General features: G+C 58.4%; 1 protein-coding gene across 4 annotated transcripts in view; it reads right to left on the bottom strand.

Moving 5' to 3' along the window:
• Positions 1–22008, bottom strand: part of SHANK3 (SH3 and multiple ankyrin repeat domains 3) — a 49137-nt gene that overhangs the window by 11698 nt on the left and 15431 nt on the right. For all 4 annotated transcript variants that reach the window (XM_029205727.1, XM_029205729.1, XM_029205730.1 and 1 more), the window contains exons 11-19: positions 21734–21936; positions 20491–20604; positions 14519–14594; positions 14243–14325; positions 13663–13787; positions 13430–13562; positions 12415–12495; positions 4542–4672; positions 3813–3897 (exon numbers count right to left, since the gene is read on the bottom strand). In XM_029205727.1, the coding sequence (XP_029061560.1) occupies positions 3813–3897; positions 4542–4672; positions 12415–12495; positions 13430–13562; positions 13663–13787; positions 14243–14325; positions 14519–14594; positions 20491–20604; positions 21734–21936 (1031 nt within the window). The remainder of the gene's footprint in view (positions 1–3812; positions 3898–4541; positions 4673–12414; positions 12496–13429; positions 13563–13662; positions 13788–14242; positions 14326–14518; positions 14595–20490; positions 20605–21733; positions 21937–22008) is intronic.

The following is a 22008-nucleotide window of genomic DNA, read 5'->3' as shown; positions in this document are numbered from 1 at the left end:
ACACACAAGACTGCGCAAGGCCTCATCTCAGAACCACCAGCAGTGGAACAAGCAGGTGTCACTGGGAGGCCCTGGTGGCAACCGGAGGCGGGAAGAAGGGAGATGGTCAGAAATGAGCGGGAACTCTCCCAAGCAGGAGTGACGCGCTGTGGACAAGGGGGCAGCAGGGCTGTGGCCGGGGAGAGAGCCGATGCCCAGCTGAGGGAGGCTTTGTAAAGAGAAGTCCTGAAAGGCTCTACCCCAGAGACCGACGGGCACTGGACTGGGGGAGGCTGCCAGGAGGTCACTGCCATAGCCCTAGTGGCGGAAATTCAGAAAGGCTGGCCAGGAGGGAGGGCGGGCAGCAGTGGAATGGCAGGCTGAGCACCTGACACGTGTTTTAGTTTCACTCCTTATGGGCTGTGTGACCCCAGGCCAGGCCCTGAGCCCCTCTATGCCCCAGTTCTCTCATGAACAACATGGACTGAAAGTGAACCCTACTTCCTGCCGCACTCAGCTTGTCATTAGGACCTGTGCAGGGTCAGGGCTGGAGCGCTCAGAGCCCCCACTGTCCCGCCGCCCAGCTAGGACAGGGCAGGGCCTCCCGAGTGTTCCTGTGTACACAATGCGTACACCTGTGCTGCAGGTGTGTTCGGTTAGGCTGCAGGTGTAAGGCAGCCCGATCCAAGGACAGTGGAGGGGTGGCCCCTCAGTGCTGACACACAGGTCTCTGGAACAAGCCTTTGGGAATCTACACCTGGCCTCACTCTGGGCTTGGTCCCATTTTTATGAACTCACGACGATGCAGACTGCCTGTTCCCAACCACCTCCTCCTTTGGCCACCACAGTGCTCACCAGGCCTCCCACCCGGCACTGTTTGCGTGTGTCCTGCATAAGGGCTCTTACCCGCCGGCTCAGCAAGGGGCATGGGGCATGGGGGAGCTTTTGTTTAAGATAAGGCTTGAATTCCAGCCCTGCCACTTCTTGTCTGATACCTCTTAACCTCTTGGCACTTCAGCTTCCTCATCTCTGGAGACCTGCCCCCTCCCACTGAAGTGCGAAGTGAAGCCATTCAAAGCTTATAGCACAGGGCTGAGCCCCCAGCAGCGCCCCCGGGAAGGTGGCTGAGGTCGTCGTCGTCATCATCATCATCACCATCATCATTTTTAGGCCAGGCTTCCACCCCCACTGCTGGACGCAGATTCTGTGCCAGGTTCGGCCTGGGTCTCCTCCCTGCCGCATTTCTTGCGCAGCATATAAATGCAGCTCAACACCCACAAGCTTGTGCATGAGATGGAGCCACGTGGGACAAGCTACTGCACCTGGAACACGCCGGAGGGTCAGCATGCCACGTTCTGACCCAGGGTAAAGACAAGTCACTTTCCTTGTGATGAAAATGGGAATCCGTTCTGATACAGAGCGGGTGGGGCCGCTGCCCAAGTAACAGCCGTGAGCATTTCTCCAGCGCTTTCTGTGCACCAGCCTCAAGATGCAGGGCCTACATCTACTATCACCATGAGCAGTTACTCAGCACTCAGTCTGTGAGTACAGCCCTCTGTGCGAACCTCAACCCTGAGGTTTCAAGGGTTGAGACGTGTGCCCAGGGCCATGTAGCCAGGACAAGGGGTAGGAGTCCCGGAGTCTGACACCTCAGCCAGCGTTCAAGTGGGTGACAGGCGGCAGGCTAGGGCAAGGGGGATTAAAGATGAGCCACCCATGGACCGAGCACAGGAGGGTCCAGGAGGGTGAGCAGGGACCACCTGGCAATCTCCACTGAGGCTTGCAGCCTGAAGGACAGGCACTTAGATGCGGACCTGTGGTGGTCAGTACTGAGACTGGGCGGGGCTGAGGGACAGGCCATCCAGGCAGATGAGGGCAGGTGGAGAACAGCCAGTCCTGGTAGATGTCACTCAGAGGGAGGCAGAGACAAAGGTCCCTAGATGAAGCAGGAGAGGGCTGGGGCTAGGCCTCAGGGCCCCAAGGCAAGGCAGAGCCCACAGAGGACCAACTCTAGGGATGTGAGGTGGTATCTTGTGCAGAAAGCCCCCTGTGGCCAGAGGGATGGACTAGAGGGTGAAGCTGGGGCAGGAGGTCAAGAGGAGACCAAAGCTGTGGTCTCCAGATGCTGAGGCACAAGACAATGAGGCCTGGCCAGGTAAGGCTGCAAGGACGGTGAGGAAGCCGGCCATCCCTAATTTGTCCGGGGAGGCAGAGAATAAGGAGGAAACCACAGAGGATGCCCAGGGCTTAGGCCAGGGAGGTGAGGGGGGAGTGCCTCTTGGCTCCAAAGTAGCTGCAGTCTCATGTGTCCTCTCCCCCACCCTCCTACCTACAGAAATGACCCACAGCGGTCTCTGAAGGACCACTGCTGTCAGCAGTTCATGCCATTATCTCTCAGAACCCCCCACTCAGCAAAGTATCCTGCATGTCTGAGCCCAAACACACACACCCATGCCCGGCCTTTCTTGACACCCAAGCATGGTTGGTGCTCCCTAGTAAATGTGCTTTTGCACCCCCCATGTTACTGCTGAGCTGAGCTATCTGCAGACATGTCACCTCCTCCAACTGAGCCCCCAGACCCTGCCCAGCATCAGCCTAGAGTGTGCATCAATCAGCTGGGGTCCTGGGGTGAATGAGGGATTGGGTTTGCAGAAACTGGCCAGATGAGTGAATAGAAGACAGGTAAGGCAGCTGTGTGACCTTGGGCAAGTCATTTTACCTCTTTGCCTCAGTTTTCTCATCTATAATCCACAGGTGCTGATGGTGTTACCTCAGCAGGGTTACTGTAAGTACTAAATGAACCAGTGTGTGTAGAACACAGAGCGGTGGGGTACACAGGGACAAATGGATGCACAAGTGGAAAGGTCAGTGGGTGAACAGATGGACAGACAACTGGACATGTCTGTAGGTGGATGGATGGACAGGTGGGCAGGTAAGGGGGGACTAGGTGCCTAGAGGGAGGAGCAGTGGGTGGGGCTTATTAGACGACCCAGTCTGGGGTCAACAAGAGAGGAGATGGCCAAGGGTGAGATGTGATGAGGCCCCAAGGAGACAGGTGCAGAAGGCAAAGAGGCTAAGGACATAGCCTTGAGAAGGACCCACATCTTGCAGGGGAACGACGGGCACTGAACAGGTCCAGCCTGAGAACTGAGGGCAAAACCAGTTAAGTGTTGTCTTAGAAGCCCTGGGTAGGAAAATTTCATGGAGGAGGGAGCAGCAAAATCAAATGTGTCCACTGGGAGGAACGCCCTGGAAACCACTGGTGACCCTGGTGAGCACAGTTTCAGGTATGGACGATTCCCTAAAAGGCCGAGAGGCAGGCAGGGAATGGGAGACAGCAAGTATGGGTGACTTCCGGAGAAAACTGGCTGTGAAGGAGAGGAGAGATACAGAGCAATAACTGGGGTGCCGGGGGGAGGGGAGAGGGCAGATTCAAGGGGAGGGTAGCTTAGCATCAGAAACGTGGCAGGTACTCGGGCTGGAGGGGGCACAGCCAGGTAGGATATGGAAGACCCAGGGACAGGGATGCTGGTGTCTGTGGGAAGTACAGACGGGGGTGCCCACTGGCAGGGGGTGACAGATGGCGAGAAGCCTCAAGGGTATCTTTCAGCAAAGTATCTCTGGGTTGGGGGAAGGACTGACACCCCACACACACATCCATATACGTCCACAAAAAATGAGATTCCTGGGTTGGGGCCAGGGAGAGACAGGACTCAGAGAGAAACTGGAAACCTCAGTCAAAGGGTGGGGAGAGACAGGGTCCTCCAGCCCCGCACGCACTCCAGCCCCCGCCCCAGTCCTCCAGCCCCATGCAGCTCCCAGCCCAGCCATACCTACAGATTTGGTCCGTGGAATCCCCTTCCGCAGGGAGCCTGGCAGCTTCTCTGGGCCTGGGAGGCCCTGGCGCTCAAACAGTGACTGTGAGAGTTGGAGGGGGTGGGGGTATATGGAGGTTCCAAAGCACTGGGGTCCCCAGCTGCCCATCCAGCCCCACCCATCCTCCTCCCAAGCCGGAGATCAGACACCCCATGTGCTAATTCCAACAGTGCTAATTCCCACGGTGTCTGACCCAGAAGCCAGGCCCAGGCCCTGCCTCCAAGGAACAGGGGCATGGCTGCGGGCCCACAGGCATAGGCAGCACTGGGCAGGAGTGATGCAGACGGGCCAGAGCAGTCAGGGGTCCTGGGTATGGCCGAGGTGAGGCTGCGGGAGCAGCCCAGAAGGTGCCAAGTGAGAGGAGTGGGCGGGGGGGGACAGCGACACCATGTTGTGGCCTCAGCACGGCTGGGGTCCTTGCTCTAGGTGGCACAGAACCTGCCTAAGGCGGGAGGCGCCAGAAGAGTGAGAGCTCAGCACGAGCTGGACTGTGGCTGTTCTGAAGGCTGATGGCCCCAGGTGTCTTCGGGAGACGCTATGGGGTCCTTCACCCGCACCCCCGGAGAGTGGAGTCCAAATGATGGACCCTCACCCTCCAAAATGCACAAACACCCAGTAGGGGACATGGCACTCTGACCCCATGCCCCACCCATCCCCCAGCGCCCCCAGCTGCCAGGCTGGCTTACGCTGATCTCGGCAGGGGTGATCCTCCGACTGGTGGGCCGCTGTTTGACGGTGGCAGCTCTCGAGTCAGCATCCGCGATGTCTGGCCTCAGCGCCGGCTCCGTGGCGGCTGCCAAGATCTCGTCCAGCTTCTCTGCACAGCCAAGGAGGTGCCGTCTCAGCCACAGGGACCTTGAACCCGCTACAGCCCCCTGCAGCCCCACTCACGCATCCTGGCTGGTCCTCCCGGGGCTGCTGACAGAGGCCACTGGGGCCCCGCCCACCTCGGCCCCTCACTCCCCAAGGCACACAATCCAGAAACAAGACAGGAAGCCCCATAACTTGTATCCCATCCAAGGCCCTCACACACCAGAACCCAGACCCTGCTCCAGCCTGGCCCCTCCGTCCTCAGGGAGGCTCCAGGGGACCCCGCGAACCCCACTCCAGGAAAAGCCTGGCTGACCATTAGGGAGAGAACCAGGCAGGGGGCGGGACTGTTTACAGCCCAGAGACCTCCTGAATTTCCCCATTTCCCTTTGCCCTTTCATTCTTCTCCTTAGCACGTGGCATTACTCGCCTGTCTGTACCGCCACTGCACCAAAAGATAAGCTGTAGCCCCAGAACAGACCTGATGCACAGTCGCTGCCCACAAAGAATGTGTATAAACCAAGAACCATGGGGGGCTGGGGGGGCTCACTGCCCGAGGCTAGAGACCTAAGAAATAGCTGTATGCAGATCAGGAGGCCACAGAACCTACAACCCCCAAAAAGCAGCCCCACCAAGGGTGGGGGGTGCAGAGAAGAGGATATTGGGAGGGGCATTGCTGGAGGGGGCTTCCACCGGCCCCTTAGAAAGCAGCCCCAGAAGCCAGGAGGGGGAAGGACAAGCCCAGGGCTGAGGCCTGAACCAGGTGCCCACGGGCGGCGCTCTTTTCAAATCTGTTGTGAAAGAAAAACTTTGCTCGTTTTTCTTAAAGCTACGTAATGTTTCTGAAAGTGGTGTTTTTGATTACCGAGTGACTTGGAGATTTTGTTAAACACTTGTGTCTGAAACCTATCAGCTGTGGACGGATGACTGGGGAGGGCCCGCTTAGGGCCAGCACACGGGACACAGCAGGGGCTGGGGGCAGCTCCCACATGCACCCGGCCGCCACACTGCCCCTCTCATCCAGGAGTCCCACCGCAGCCCACCCATCACTCAGCCTCGAAATCCCTGAGCCCTTCCAGACTCTTAGGAGCTGTGCCAACCACAGAGGACCACGCATCTGGTTACACTTGGTCCTTTTATGCCCCAAGTGCCCCCCTTGGAGAACTGTGGTCAGCCCTGACACCTCCTCCCAGCACTGCTCAGCCATTGCTGTGGGGAAGGAAATAAACTCCTCCGAGATGTACAGTACCCGACCCAACCCAGACCCATCCTGTATACTGACTGTTCTGACCTAATCTCTTTGTGACTTGATTTCCTGATCTGATAACAGGCATTAAGAAAGGTACCTGCTTCAGTGTCTGTTGTGAGAATTAGCACATACGGCAGAGGCGCTACAGCTGTGCCTGGCTCAATGCAAGCACTGAGGACACACCTGCTACAATTCTTCATGTCTGTGCGCCTCCACATGGGCTGTCAGGAGAAGAGGGCAAATACCCTTGCCAGCGTGCCCTGCGCGTCCAGCCTGGCCCCCAAATACAAGAGAGTTCAACAAATGCTACGAGTGACCAGCAAAACACGCTCCATCTACAGACCAGCTCGCTTGGCCTGTGCACAGCTCCCAGCGCCACCAGGTGCAGACAGGGGCGGGCTGTCAGAGGGGCCTTCCTGTTTGCTTCTGTAATGAGGTAAGTAATTTCCTTTTGGAAGCTGAAATCACCATGACCACCATTTGCTAGGTCCGTGGGGATTTCCAGGGTTAGAAGAGGTTTATGTGGCCCCTCTCACGCTGCAACCACCACAGGCAGAAGGGATCGCTATTGCCCCCATTTTACCCAAGAAGAATCCGAAGCTCTGAGAGGGATAAGTTGCCCCAGGTCATAGATCCGACAAGTAAGAGATCAGACTTAACAACCAGATTATCCGGAAACCACAGACATAACGACATGAGCGGAGAGAAGATATTTCCGTGGGACACACGGGGCGCGCGCTCACCCGAGCTGTGGATTTAGAGGCTGCGTCTCTAGGTCCAGAAGCACTCAATCTCAGAGACCCAAAGCAGTGTGCACATGAAGTTATTAGCAAAGCGAATATTGTTGGCCGTGGGGCCATGGTGCTGAGGCCAGACGAGACTTATTTTCAAAAGGAAAAGCATCAAGAATTCTGCAAACTACAAGCTGGTGAGGTTGACACCAATCCCCAACAAAATGAGAAAACTATATTCTTAAATAAATGACTTTAGATACTTAACAAAAGAAATGAAGCCCATTAGGAACCAGGTCTGGGGCACTACACTGGCCGTCAGGGTCGCTATGTGGCAGGGACGCAGCTGGGGATGCAGCTGTTTGAACCAGGACCCAAGCAGGGATGAGGGGCCTGCGGGGGCGACGAATCACCGTCACTTCCCCTACAACTGGAAGAAGCACACAGGCCACAGCAGAGCACCCTGGGAGCCCCGCTAATGAGCTGAGGAAAGAACCAAAATATTCCAGAAATAGCTTGTGTGTCTGCCTCAAAGGTGTGAAGAAAAGTGTCCCCAGAGGAGACCTAGTCATCTGTTTTATACCTGAAAAGACCCTGAAAAGGGAAAGCATTTCACCTGGGACCGGGGCAAGGGCGATGGGAGAATTCAGAGGGTGAGATCGCAGGTCACACAGGGAACCTCGGCTCAGACAGATGGGCAAGTGTGTCCCTGGCACAGGGAAGGCCCAGTGGATCCTGGAGTGAGGGGTGGGCGGGCACCAGGCACAAAGACAAACAAGTGAACACACACGCCTGGGGCCACAAAGCCACCTCAGGCCCCTGCTTGGCACGGACTCCTGTGCAGCAGAAAGAGGCTCCAGTCTCCACGTGAGGTGGAGCCGGCTGGCAAAGGCCAGGCCCTAGACCCCACCAGACCCTGGACCTCAGCGCCCAAGCCCAGACTCTGTCCCCGCCTGGCTGCTGTGCCTCATGTAGCCAGGCTGGACATCCAGGACATCCAGGAAGGAGCTTCAAAGGATCCAGGGTGGGAGGTCTGACGGGAGGGGCGGGGTGGTCAAGTCAGCAGCTCTGGGGCCCAGATTCCCGCTCCTGAAGGGCCAGGCTTAGGCTTGAGCCCGTAACAGATCAGCACAGAGACGGGACCCACACACCAGGCACAGGAGCCCCAGGAAACAAGCAGAGAGAAGCAGCACGGGCTGGGGCTGAGCACCTGACACCCCCGCTCCCACCAGCCCGGTCACCTTGTTCCCCAAGCCAGCTCCACAGCTGGGCCCTCTGAACCCTTCCCCCCTCTGCTCCGGGCTGTGGCACGCGCTGTGGCCTCCACTGGGACGCCTTTCCAGCTCTGCCTCAGCAGCCCCCATGGCCCTCACACCGCTGCCCCCAGCTCACTCGGGCCCCCGAGGATTGTGGCCACACTCACCATCCCAGGCCCATCTGACCGACCCCAGGTCCTTCCACTGTGCCCCCAGCAGCTCCCCACGGAGAAGGCCAACAGGAGGGTGCAACCCAGGCTCCCAGACCCCCTGACTCGAACAGGAGCCCCTCACACACAAGCACTTCCGCAGCCAAGGGTCAGGCAAAGCTGGGCCCCGAGCACAGTAGATGACTCACCCCCTTTCCTTCTCCGAATGGAGGCTTGGAATCAAGAAACAGAGTAAACGGGGTGAGAGGCAGGATTTGTCCCTCGGCACCCGGGCCCCACTCCCCACTCCCACCCCCTCCTAGCCCATCCTTACCCTCCCAACAGCCAGGATCTCCCAGACCCCCACCACCCCTGGCCTATACCCTTGTCAGATCGTGGGTGGCAAATCGACCCAAATACCAAGTCAGTACATGAAATTCAAAGTGGGAACAACCACAAGCAGGGACAATGCTTGTGCGCATGCATGCTCACGCGCGCACACACACTCACACGTGCTTGTGTACGTCCACACACACAGATATGCACACGCCTGTGTGGACACACAGCTAAGTCACACTTGGTTCAATCAAACGTTTGTTCAGAAAAAAGGCAAAACCCCATAAAAACCCATTTCAGAGGCCACCAATGGTGCAGTGGCCACCCACAAGCATTCCTGCAGTGTGTTTCCAACAACAGGCAAGTCAGCGTGTTTTCCAGACCAAGGCCAGTCAGGGACCACACCCTGGCATGGCACCTGCCCTGACATTCTCATCTCGAAAGAACAAGGAACCCAGAAGTTCCAGATTTCTTAGGGGAAAGAGGATGGACAGGAGGGGCTTGGACCCATCAGAGCCCCTCTGGCCTGGGTCTCCACCAACCTCTGCAGCCCCAGCACGTCCTTGGTTCGAGCTATGCAATGAGCACCTGCTGAGTGTGAGGGGCCCCAGGGCTGAAGGGCACTAGAGGGGTCCCACCCTCCCTCCTTCTCCCTCTCTCTCCCTCTCAGGAGGAGAGTCCCCACCCAACCCCTCCTCTTAATGCCGTTTCTGCCAGCCACCTCAGCCCTTCCTTTTTTGGGACACCAGTGCCCCCCCAGGGGGCAGGATATACCTTCCCTTCCTCTTCCTCCTGCAGGGCCCTCCAAGCCACAGGGAGCCACCTTGCGTGAGCCCCCATCCTTGCCACCTGCTTTTCTGTCGCCTCACATTTTCCTTTCTTCCCAGGTGTTCAGGTCATCTTCTCAATAGACCACAGACACTAAAGGGCCCTATCAGCCCTCGATATTGTGACATAAAACTGACATGTTTATGCTGGCAACGAACCCACGGGTCTTACTTCTGTCCCGTAAAAGCACAAACACTGGATCATGGGATGATCGCTTAGGTACCTGGGAAAACCCTGGCTTAGGTACCTGGCTTCCTCAAACCAGGTGTGTCTACAGAAGGTCGGCAGGTGGACTGGCTTCCCAGGACAGCTGTCGTCCAGGGGCAGGAGTGGGCTTCCTGTGGGTTTCCTCTGAACAGAGCCACGGGAAGGGCCTGGGTCCAGTTCAACAAAAGCTGTGACCCGCTCACTCAACAGTGTGGATGGAGGCTCTGTGGTAGGCTGTCCCTTCACCCTCCCCCAGACTCTGCTCAGGAAAAGCTGGTGAAAAGGATGCTGACCTCGGGCCGCAAGAGTGAGCCCCCTCCCTCTGGAAGACAGGGGTCACAAGGTAACAGAGGGGACACCCAGGCCAGAGAGGAAGGAGGCTCTTCTTCCATCCACGGGTCTCTGCACACAGAAGCAGCCCAGAGGGCAGAAGGCAGATCTTCTGTTTCTGCAGCGCACAGTCCCTGGGTCCCTGGATGACAGGCCTCAGGCTGCCCAAGCACCTCTTTCTGAACGTGCACCTGAACGTGGCCACGTGACAGCCTCTGGCAAGAGACTCCCAGGGACCATCCACCAGAGCCTGGTGTGGGGTCTAGCCAGACCCAGCTGCCTACTGGTATTGGTTTATTGACCAGTTTGGATCTTCAATCAGTGCAGTGGGTCAGCTCCCCATGACTAGCCTTGCACCCTTGTGACCCCGGGGCCCGGAGCTTCTCTGCCTTACTCTTGAATGAGCGAGGTTACTAGGCATAGAATTCCAGGTGCAAAGGCATTCTGACCCAAGGCTTTGAAGTTACTGTTCCGCTGTCTTCTAGCATCTGCTGATCAGACCTCCGCTGTCAGTCTGACCCCTGTTCCTTTCTAAGTCATCATTCTCTGGCAGTTAAGGTTTTTCTTTTCGTCTATGGTGTTGTGAAATTTTACTATGACAGGTCTAGGGGTAGCTTTGTTTTTACTTCATTGCTTCAGACTTACACTCCTGCAAACTGGAGTCTCATGTCCTCGTTCAATTTTAGAAAAGTCTTAGCCATTTACTCTTCAAATATTGCCTCTTCCCCAATCTTTTAACTCTTTCCCTCCGGGACTCTATTTACCTTTTAATTCATAGTTTCTTCCTTCAGGTGGGTCTACCATATTGTTTCCCAGGCACGGATTTTTAAAATCTCAGGGGCTCTATTTTTGTTTCAATAACATTTCTTTAGGAATCCTTTTTAAATCTGCTTATCCTTATTCCCCCGCCCTCCCCACTGTGTGTTCTTTCATTATGAGTTCTGTTATTTCTCTCAAACTTTGTATTTAAACACCTTGTTTTGTCTCTTTCATAGCATTCTACGGTTCCCAGTTCTTCTGATGCTAATTCCAAGTCCTGGGCTTGGCTCTACTTTCCCCCATCTCTTGGCTTTGTGGGGGTATCAGAGCCCCAGTGCCCTGCCCGTAGGATCCGTATTGGTCCCAAGCCCTCACGGACTATGGGAGCATCTGCTTCCTCTCACTCCCTTGGCTCTGATTTCTCTCTTCATTTTCGAGAACTGGGAAATTCCTCTTCTTTTGTTTTGAGATGGCTATGTATTTTTAGAGTTTTACTTTATTCAGAATATTTATGGGGAAGAAGGTCCTGACCACATCAGCCTAATCTATCTTGGTGGCTGTCCTCCACACCAAACTAAACTGCAGTCAAGAGTACCTGCTCAGGGCTTCCCAGGTGGCGCAGTGGTTGAGAGTCTGCCTGCCGATGCAGGGGACACGGGTTCATGCCCCGGTCCAGGAAGATCCCACATGCCGCGGAGCGGCTGGGCCCGTGAGCCATGGCCGCTGAGCCTGCGCGTCCGGAGCCTGTGCTCCGCAACGGGAGAGGCCACAGCAGTGAGAGGCCCGCGTACCGCAAAAAAAAAAAAGAGTACCTGCTTGGAAGGGAAGGGCTCAGCAAAGGTCTAGGGTCAGGGATCAGTCCATGAGGGAGGTCAGAAATAATTTTAGGGGACAGGTAAGGGTTCCTTCTATGTCTGGGGAAGAACCAAGCCTGAAGCCAGGGTTGGGGCGCATTCTAGAACCAGGATCAAGGCCCTTCCTGTGCCCACGACTGGGTTAGAGCTCAGCACACGACCAGAGTCAGGGGTCCTTCTATGGCTGGAACGAGAGCAAAGTCTGGGACTCGAATTGGGTTCAGGTTATAGAAGGGTCGAGCACGTTAACAGTCATGTGCATTGGGACATGCCATGATAAAGATGTTCATGGTCGTGTAAGTCAGGGCATAACCATTATTAACTGTCACGTATATCAGGACACGGTCATGTATATCTGAACATGCCAATGATGAGGCTATTAACAGTCACATATATCAAGACACACCCACGATGAGGCTGCTGGTGGTCACCCTGGAATCGTGCCCCCCACATACCCATCAAAGCCCCAACACACTCTTGTTTGCCTCCTGCAACTTACGAGGACCTGTCCCATCACTGTACCAGCAACGTTCACAACGGCCCCGTGAGGTCGGCAGCTCACTCTACTGAGCCCTGCGTAACTGACGTGTGAACGGGTGCTGAGAGGGTAAAGGAAATGCGAAGACCACACAGCTAGTGCCTGGCAGAGCCGGGAGCAAAGGTCAGGCCCCCTTTTCTCACTTGGATGAAATGAAGACATAAAGTCATCCTGGAGGTGTGGAGGACCAGGGGCTGCATGCGCACACGCATGCAAACACACTGGTGAGCCAGGGCCTGATTCGCCACCGCCAGACGTGGTGGTCCCACTGTCTATCCCCAGCCCTGTCACCCTGCCCCTCAGCCCTCGATCCATCCACACGTCAGCTCCCTTTTCAGCCCGCAGACACCCAATTCCCCCACCACTTCAGCACCCACCCATTTACCTCTAACCTGTCCATACACCCACCTCTCGGTCCTCCCTCCCCTCTGCCTCTGCCTGGCTTTGGCCCAGCTCCCCTGACCCGGCCCCCCACCCTGGGCTATCTGCCCACCGCCTGCCCTGCCACTCACCAAGCTCCTCAAGCTCCGCCGTCATGGACTTGGAGCGCAGGGTCAGCGTGGTACTGGGGGCCCTCTTAGGGGGCGGCGGGGCTGCAAAGAAGAGGGAGGCCTTGGACCTCCTGTCCAGCAGCAGGCAGCGCGGCGTGGCCAGGTGCAGGTGCCACCTGCGCTCCACCGCTTGGATCTCCTCGTACTCCCGGGAGGACGAGTCACACTGCGCCAGGATCTTGTTCAGGCTGCGGCTGGATGCAAACTTCTTCATGGCGCTGGGAGCTCAGGGGGCGCTGAAGGCCGGGCTGGGCCAGGGCAGCCAGGGCCTCAGGCGGTGGTCGAGGGCCCCAGGGGGATCACAGTGCTGGCCAGCCTCAGCCCGAGGGCCCACGTGGAAGGCTTCGAGGGCAGAGTCATGGGGTGGGGGCTGGGAGGGGTCTCCCGGCAGGCCGGGCTCCTGCTGCTCCAGCGCCCGCCCCCCCCGCCCCCGCCAGGCCTGGAGGCCGCTGCCCCTCGGGGGACCAGGGTGTGGTCAGCCAAGCCAGGGCCTGGGCTGGGCTAGACCCGGCCAGCAAAGCCTCCTGGGCCCAGACTGTGCCGCGACGTTGGCGCGGGGAGAAGACGCTTTTCCTCTTCCCTCAGGTGCCGCCTCCCCCTTCCCTCCGACAATAAGCGGCAGCGCAGCGTCAACCTCACAGTTGCTATGGCAACCCCGGCCTCCAGGCAGCTGCTGGCAGCGTCGGGAAGGAGGGCTCTTCCATGCCAGGGGCTGGGGGGCGCCGGGAAGGAGGGGGCAGGGATCTTAGGAGGGCAACCTGGGGTCAGAGGCCGGGAGAGGGTTGGCTGTCTAACATCGGGGATTGGCACCCAGGCGGCGCACGTGGGCGTTCGCCTAGGTTCAGGCCTCTGACGTCAGCAGTCAGCAGTCTGGGGCCGGGGGTGATGAGAGGAGCATGGGCCTGGGGTCAAAGGTCTAAGGTCAGGGCACAGAGCAGGGAGACTGGGCACAGAGGTCCGAAGCCCGAACCCTCACCTCTGCGCCGAGCCCCATCTTCTTCAGGCTTCCTTGTCACTGACACCACCTTCATGACGAGGCGGTTCCCGCCCTGGCGGATCAGAGCCACCACCTGCTTGTGCCCGACCTTCACCACGTTCACTCCATTCACCTGGGACAGTCAGGGCCCGGGGGCCATCCAGGTGAGCCCTCCTCGGGCTCGGACAGAGGCCAGCACCCCACAGGGCCGCACAGGGAAGGACGAGCCTCACCTCGATTAGGAAGTCCCCCGTGCGCAGCCCGGCCCTCCAGGCCACGCCCTCCACGTCCACCGACTCGAGATACTGAAGCGCTGGGAAGGCCGGCGTGGGCGTGAACTCCTCGATGGGGGTCTCTGCTGTGGGACGGGAAGAGGGCAATAAGGACGGCGTCCTGCCAGCAGGGTCCAGGTGGAGGTGGCTGCCACACAGCAACCTCCCACGAACGACCTGGGCCGGGGGGCGGCAGGCGGGGGCTGCCCAGCGCAAGAAGAGCCAGCCCGGGAATCCAGGACACACCCCTCTGAGAGACCCCCCCCCCCGCCCCCGCCACTCACCCCACCAGAAAGGCCCCCGCTCCATTAGACACGCACAGCAGAGATCCTGGGAACCAATGAGGGAAAGGACCCGCTGCCTCCTACCAACATCCCAAACCAAGAATACAGAGTCACAGCAGGGAGAGGAAGCGGGTGGGGGAGAAGAAAGGGGGCAGGGGCGCGGCAGGAGGAGAGCAGAGGAGAGGAGCAGAGGCAGGACACAGAAGACACCCCGAGTAGTGCACAGCCCTTGCCAGCCGGGTACCCCGCTCCGTTACCTTTGGCCCCCCGGAGCACAAAACCAAAGCCTTCGTGGTCCCGTTTCTGCAGGACAGCCACCTTGTCGTCAATGACATAATCGCTGACAGAGGAAAACAGAAAGGTGAGGAGAACCCTGCCGGGAAAGCACGTGCCCCAGACAGGATCCCACGGGTACGGGCACAGCCCACCCTGGGAGCAGTCCTTGGACTCACCCGGGAGGCCTCCCTCCACATCTGACGCTCCATCGCACGCGTGCCCACCCTCGCCCGCCTGCCCACCTGCCCCACCTGTACCTGTGTGCAGAGAGGCTGTCATAGGAGCCCACCGTGTAGTGGCGGAAAAGTCGCTTCGTCCGGTCCTCCCGGGTTTCTGAGGGGAGGTTCAGGAGCTGACGGAGGGTCTCATCCTCCAAGTGGCGTGAACCGCCCCCTGAACCACGCCGGTCACCAGCCGCACGCGTGCGCACACGCACACGCACGCACGCACGCTCACGCACACACCCCTGGCCTGGTAGTGCCCACATGGAAGTGGGGGGTCCAAATCCTGGGGTCCTGGGCCCAGCGGTCCTAGGTGAGAAGGCTGAGGGGACCATGCAGGAACTCTTGCCTCTAGGGGTCAGGGTCCAGACGGGGGCAGGAGCTGTGGCTCATCTTTCTCCTGAGTGGCCGCACACAGCAGACCGGACAGGGACAGGGACAGGGACAGGGCCAGGGCAAGCACAGAGAGAGTCAGCAAGCCCCCAAACTAAGGGCAGAGAAGGTGTCCGCACGCACACGTGTGGCCTGGAGTCACGTGTAAGTGCTGTGTTCATACAGGCGTGTCTCTGTGACCTGCAGTCACGTGCAGGTGCTGTGCTCATACGTGTGCATGTCTGTGTGTGCATGACCCACAGTCATGCGCAAGTGTCACGCTACATACCCCTGTGAACTGGCACTGAGGTGGCCCTGTGTCTTCAACGTACCCCTCACCACAGAGACGCTCATCCCCATGGGGTCCTTTGCTCCAGACCCCACCTCTGCGTGGGCAGGGAGGGGTCCATGTATGGGGGGCTAGGTCCCCCTATCCTGCTGTCACTGCATCCCACAGAGCTTTATCCCCGTCTGTACTCTTGATCTCAGAGTCCCTCACAGCCACTGCAGAGCTGCCCCACCCTCGGCCTCGCTGATGTCCTGCAAGCCTGCAGGTTCCAGTCCGCACCTCCAGTCACGACCCTCCCTGCTCCAGGCTTACTTCTCCAGCTGCCTGTACACGTACACTGGATTTTCTGGTACCCTCGCACCCACTCCTGGCCCCCAGCCCCCAGCACCTCTGTCTCCAGCTCCACCACCACCTGTAATTTCACCCCTCAGCTCCTCCCCCCTTCTCTACCAGCTTAGCATTCCTCAAGATCAATTTATTCATTCAACAAGTACGTACTGAGCTCTTACTACGCACCAGGCTCCAAGAATGGAGCAGAGAACAGAACGAAGCCCCCCTACCCTGCGGAGTTTACAGGCTAAACTGTACAGATGAAGAGAGAGAGGAGACGAGAAACAGGTACACACAGAACGTGTAGAATGCTGGTAAGCGGTAAGAAAAAAGGAAGCCGTTTGGGGCGCTGCAATTCTAGGTGGTCACATGAAGGCCTCCCCAGGAAGGGAGAGGTGAACAAAGGCACGAGGACGTAAGGGAGCAGCCCTCCGTGTGGGTAAAGGCTTTCTGGGACAGTGAACAGCCTGGGCAGCTGGGGCGGAGGGAGCAGGAGAGAGAGCAGGAAAGGAGGCCCGAGAGGGGACCTATGATTCTGACGACTGTCTCCTCCAGTAACTGTAAGCTCCTGAGGGTAAGGGCCATGTCGCAGTTGTTTCTGTGATCCTAGCACCAAGCACAGCACCTGGCACACAACAGGCGTTCCAAATGCCAACTGGAAGGACAGACAGGTGGACAACTGGCTGGGGGGGGGGGGGGGGAGGATGGATGGAACAAGAGGTAGACAGAAGAATGGATCAAAAGATAAATGTATATATAAGTGGATGGAGGGAAAGAGAGCGGGGTAGGGGGGGGGGGGGATGGATGGAAGGAGGGGATGGGTGGACTGGGTCTGCTAGGTGGGTTGATGGATGAGTAGATGGATGACAGGATGGGTGGGTGAGTGAAAGCATAGATGGATGTAAGAGTAGACAGAGGGGACTTCCCTGGTGGCACAGTGGTTAAGAATCCGCGTGCCAATGCAGGGGACACGGTTCGATCCCTGGTCTGGGAAGATCCCACATGCCGCGAAGCAACTAAGCCCATGCGCCACAACTACTGAGCCTGAGCCCTAGAGCCCGCAAGCCACAACTACTGAAGCCTAGAGCCCGTGCTCCACAACAAGAGAAGCCACCGCGATGAGAAGCCCGCACACTGCAACAAAGAGTAGTCCCCGCTCCCTGCAACTAGAGAAAGCCCGCGCGCAGCAACAAAGACCCAGCACAGCCCAAACTAAATTAATTAATTAGTTTAAAAAAAAATAGTAGACGGAGGGACTTCCCTGGTGGCGCAGTGGTTTAAGAATCCACCCGCCAACGCAGGGGACACAGGTTTGATCCCTGGCCCGGGAAGATCCCACATGCTGCAGAGCAACTAAGCCCGTGCGCCACAACTACTGAGCCTGTGCTCTAGGGCCCATGAGCCACAACTACTGAGCCTGCGAGCCACACTACTGAAGCCTGCGGGCCCTACAGCCCATGCACCGCAACTACTGAGCTCACATGCTGCAACTACTGAAGCCCACGTGCCTACAGCCCACGCTCCGCAACAAGAGAAGCCACCGCAACGAGAAGCCCGTGCACCTCAACAAAGAGTAGCCCCTGCTCGCCGCGACTAGAGGAAGCCTGCGTGCAGCAACGAAGACGCAACGCAGCCAAAAATTAAAAAATTTAAAAAAAAGAGTAGACGGAGCAGTGGCTGGATGGAAAGAAGAGCTCCTGTTAACATCAGAAGACACAGGTATCAGGAAAAGTATTGATCTGGATTTCAGAACCCTGCCACTAACTTGTGTGATTCTCAGTATGTTCGACAGTCCCTTTTGGCCCTCTCCTTATAAAGCAGGAAAATTCACCTTGGAGGCCCCCTAGGTTCTGATGGCCTATAGTCTGATCTCACTGGCACCGTCCCCAGTGCTCACACCCTCTCCTCCCTCTGCAGCACACCTGCACCCACCACCCTGCCGTCCCCAAAGCCAGAGCAGGCCAGGCCTCTCCTCACCTCCACCACACCCTTCTCCACGCTGACCCAACTTCGGAAATGTTCACAGTGCCTGCCTGCAGAAGGACCCCTCCCCCAAAAAAGACCCTCTGCAGATCACTGGACTCCTATTTTTATATTTATCGACCAAACACAAATTATTACATAACGCAAATGAAAACACACAGCATGCCCCCCCCACCCCCAGTACTGGAAAGAAAGGGGGAGGAGGGAGGATGCCAGCCAGAGCCATAGCTTTGGTGTTCTATGCCAGCCTCCAGGATGCCCAGGGCCGCCTCCCCACTCCCTCCCCTCACAGCTCAACTCTCCCTGCTTGCAACTGCTCCTTTCACCCAGATGGGTGCCGTGGGAGCCTTGCTCTCTGCTGACCCTGGGCATCGGCCTGGCCCACACGTGTTGGCAGTATCCCCTCCTTGGCCTCTAAGTCCCTTCTCTGTCCCTGCTCCAGTCTCAGAAACAGATCTTTCTTTGGATCTGGGCCTGTTGGAAGCAGGTTCCTGTTCCTGGGCTGCCCTCTTGCCTCTGGCAGAACTCAGCCCCTGGGTCCCAAATCAGAGGCTCTGCCCAGAGCAGCTGGCGGCCGGGCCTGCAGGTAAGGACAGAGGTTATTCCCACCCCATCCCAGCAGGCAGCCCCCGCAGGCCTGTCTCCCTGCCCATCCATGAAACGCTCCCATCTACCCAGGTACCTTCTGACACTTTCAGATGACAAACCCCAGAGCCACCCCTGTCCAGGAGCCCCACCACTGCCCGGAGGCCTATAGCTCCTTCAACAGGTTGCTCTGTGTCGTCTCCCTTCTCTATGACTCCAGTCCAGCCCTGCCCATCCCGTCTCCGTCTCCCTGCTTCGCCCTGCCTGGGCCATCACCCTAATCCTAAATGACCAGCATGATCAGGACAGCACCCCCCAGACGCCTCCTGCGACACCGCCACAAACTTTAGCCCCTGGTCCCAGGACGTGGGACCAGCCCTCACACTCCCCACTCCAGCCCTGCCACCCGCCCCTCAACACACAGGTTCGCTCAGCCAGAGCCCATGAAGCGTGGCAGCTACAGCACAGACCCTGCAGCCCACTGCCTACACTGCAAACAAGACTCTGCTCCTTGGGCTGCGGAACAGAGCCCTCCTAGAGATGAGCTAACAACAACTGCCCCCACCTCCCAGGCATGCTGGGACGAGTCAGTGAACTCTTAGATGTAAGAGAGCTTAAAACCCAGCCAGGCATCCTGACACTGCTTGGAGCACACTGGGTGCCAGCACGTGTAGATCTAGAAGGCCATGCCGTGCCCTGGCCAACAGGCTCTGCCCCCACCCCCATCATGCTGACCACCTAGATGGTCCTAGCGATCCTTCAAGGCTTAGCTCAAACAACACCTCTGCTTTAAAGGCCCCCGGACTCCTTCAGACCGACCCAGGGAGGCCCCTGTGCTCACGCCTGTCACAGCCATGCAGTGTGCCCGCCTGCCCCTCGCTAGGCAGAGAGCCAGCCCCTGTGACCCCAGCTCCCAACACAGGGTCCAGCGCACGTCAAACACCTAACAAACACGGGCTGTTCTCAAATTCCAACTCCAGTTCAGACCTCCCTTCCTTCCTCCCCAGCTTCAGACTCAGCTCCAACTGCCCCTGGACCCCCAGAGTTCTCAGACCAGAACCTTCATTGCCCACCCTATAGGGGCGCACAGGACCCACTCCCTATGCAGGTCTCGAGGCCCCTCCTTCCCCTCCCCTCTCCTGTCCAGTTGGCACCAGAGCCCAAACTTCCGAAACCACTCCCCACCTCAACATACCACCCCACCTGCCCACGATGGGCAGAATACAGGATGTCGTGTCCCTCCCAGGCTCCCAGCCGCAAGGAGAGCCGTCAGGGTGAGGCGGTGTGAACAGCCAGGTATGAGAGTAAAGGCTCCGTTGTGAAGCAATTATACTCCAATAAAAATAAATATATAAGTAAAACTTAAAAAAAAAAAAAAGTAAAGGCTCCTGCTCAGGAGTGGATCAGCGGCCACACTCCTGCTTCCCTGGGCTCTGCCACGCTCCACCCAGGGCAGGGGTCCAGGCCACACAGGGGTGGCCTCCCCTGGGGAAACCCGCAACCCAGGATAAGGGAGCGCAGCAACCCTGGGTCTGAGCCCTTCATGTGCAGAAAGACAGAGGTATGCACCCTGGGTCCAGACACACCACTAGTGACCACCACTTAGCCACCATTCAGGAGGGGGCTCCCTTGTCCCACCAGCTCTCGGGGCCAGAAATAATACCTGCGGGTCGAGGGGCCTCCTGGGTGCGCAGTCAGCCCTGGCTGGGGTCTTGAAAGGACCAGCCGCTCCTTTCCACTGGCAGGACCACCTCAGATCCCAACTCCCAGGGGGGTCCTTCCTGGAGGTTCAGGTGGTGAGCAGGGTTGGACCGAGGCTGCTCACCAGCCCCAGGAGCCACGGCCTTTGCCCTCACGTCCTCCCTGCAGGCTAAGGATGCAGGCATCCCCCACCTGCTGCCCTCAGACCATCCTGGCCCCAGGGCACCCATGACAGCCCCTCTGGGCCCAACTGGCCTCATTTCCTTTTGGCTGGCCCAGGCCTCCCTGCACTGCCCACTTGGACAATCTGTCCACTTTGGAAAGATGCCTCTTTTCTCATACTGACCTCTTTACTTGTCTGCCAGCCACACAGCAATCACACACTCCAAGCACCCAGCATTTATGTGAGAACCATGTCTGGGAAGGGCTGTGGTCACTGAGAGCCACATGTGGGATCACAGACTGGTGCACGTTCATACGTGTGCGTCCCATGGGCACGCACGTCACACGTGCCTCCACAGCTGTCCAGGATCCAGATGCACACGTGTGTGTTGGTAAGTAAGTATGGGGTGAACGCGTGCCGTGTCTGTCATGTACACGAGTTTGCACCTACTTGGAACGTGTGTTTGAGTTTGTTCTAGTCTTTTCTCTTTGTACACAATGAGGATCTGCCTCCAAGCAAGACCAACGGGAAGCTGGAAGGGGCGGCACCCTCAGGGGCCACCCAGGGGACGTAGGGGTCACTCACCGTGCCGCGTGTCATACTGTCTCATCTGCACCTCCTCCACGCAGTCAGCCGGGAACCAGCCTGTGCGGCCTTTCACGGTCCCCTCCCAAAAACCGCCCTCCCCAATGCTGAGCACTGGAGGGACAGAAGCCAGACGGGCTGTCAGGGCGGAGGAGGGCGGCCGGAGGGCCACACCTCTCCCACCAGCACCACCAGCCCCACCTCCACCTCCTCGGGCTCAGGCTCTGCCCACCCACCCTTCACGTCTCTCCTTCCCCTCCCGTCCCTTCCTTCATCCTCCTGTCTTTTTCCCTGGGAAAATTTTGGGATCCACACAGAAGACAGAAAAGAACAGATGGGCACAGCACAGGATGGGCATGTGGGGGACAGAGAGACGCACAGATGGACACACTCGAGGGGGGGACAGGAGGCAGAGGCAGGGGCCACAATCCTACTCCTGCCCTCCCAGCTGACCCCTCTCCTCCCACCTCTTCAACCAGCCCCCAACCAACCTTGCTCTGTCGCCTACCCCAGGGGTCACGGCCAAGAGCTCAGGGTCATTGTGCTGCGGCCAGGGGATTAGGCCACATGATGGGCCATGGAGAGCTGACCCTCGCAACTGTGTCTTTCTTAGGCTCCACGGGCAGAGAGCGCTCATGAGGTGAGGACCCCAGTGATGACAGAGACCCTCGTAATGCAAGGAGCTTGTCGTGGCACAGGACCCCCTCATCACAGACACCCACATTAACTGTCACAGATACCCCCAGAATGGCAGAGAATTCCCACATATCACAAGCGTTTCCAATGAAGAAAGTCCCAGAAGTGACACAGGACCCCATAATTCAAGGAAGCTCTGTAATAGGATAAGGTCCTACGAACACAGAGAACCCCACCACCACCAGCCCCGAGCATGACACAGAAACACCCCCATGACGAGAGGAGCTTCTGTTGTGACACGGAAAACCCAAAATGACAGAGGATGGAGAGGGACCCACGACAGGAACCCCATAAAGACAGACACCCCTCCCTGACAGAGCCCTTCACAGTGACACAAGGAATCCCCAGTGGCAGATGCAACCCATAATGACCACGGCGACTCAGAGTTCCCAGGGACACCCCTAATAACAGACGCCCCAAAATGGCATCAGCCCCTCCACGGTCGCCGGGAAGCCGGGCCGGGCACCCCAGAGTGGCGCCCGCGAACCCCAGGAGGCCCCGCGCCGCGCCCCCCCCCCCCGCGACCGCGCCCCCCGCGCCCCCTCACCCTTCACGGCCTCGCCGCGGTGCAGCGGGATCTCGCCCTCGCCCTGCGGGCTGTGCGCCTTCACGGCGATGAACTTGCGGCCGGGGACAGCGCTGTAAAGTTTCCGCTTCGGGCCCCGGGGCGGCGGCGCGGGGGCCGCGGGGGGCGCCGGGCCAGGGCCGGGCACGGGACCGGGGCCGCCGGGGCCGCCGGGACCGCTCGGGCTGTAGACGAACACGTAGGTGACGGACGCGATGCCGGGGGGCAGCGGGCACGCGAAGCCGGCGCCCGGGGCC

The sequence above is a fragment of the Monodon monoceros genome, unplaced genomic scaffold (assembly GCF_005190385.1).
Source record: "Monodon monoceros isolate NGI ecotype Baffin Bay Population unplaced genomic scaffold, NGI_Narwhal_1 Super_Scaffold_6, whole genome shotgun sequence".
NCBI classification, from domain to species: Eukaryota; Metazoa; Chordata; class Mammalia; order Artiodactyla; family Monodontidae; genus Monodon; species Monodon monoceros.
This window is presented reverse-complemented; position numbering and strand designations above follow the sequence as displayed.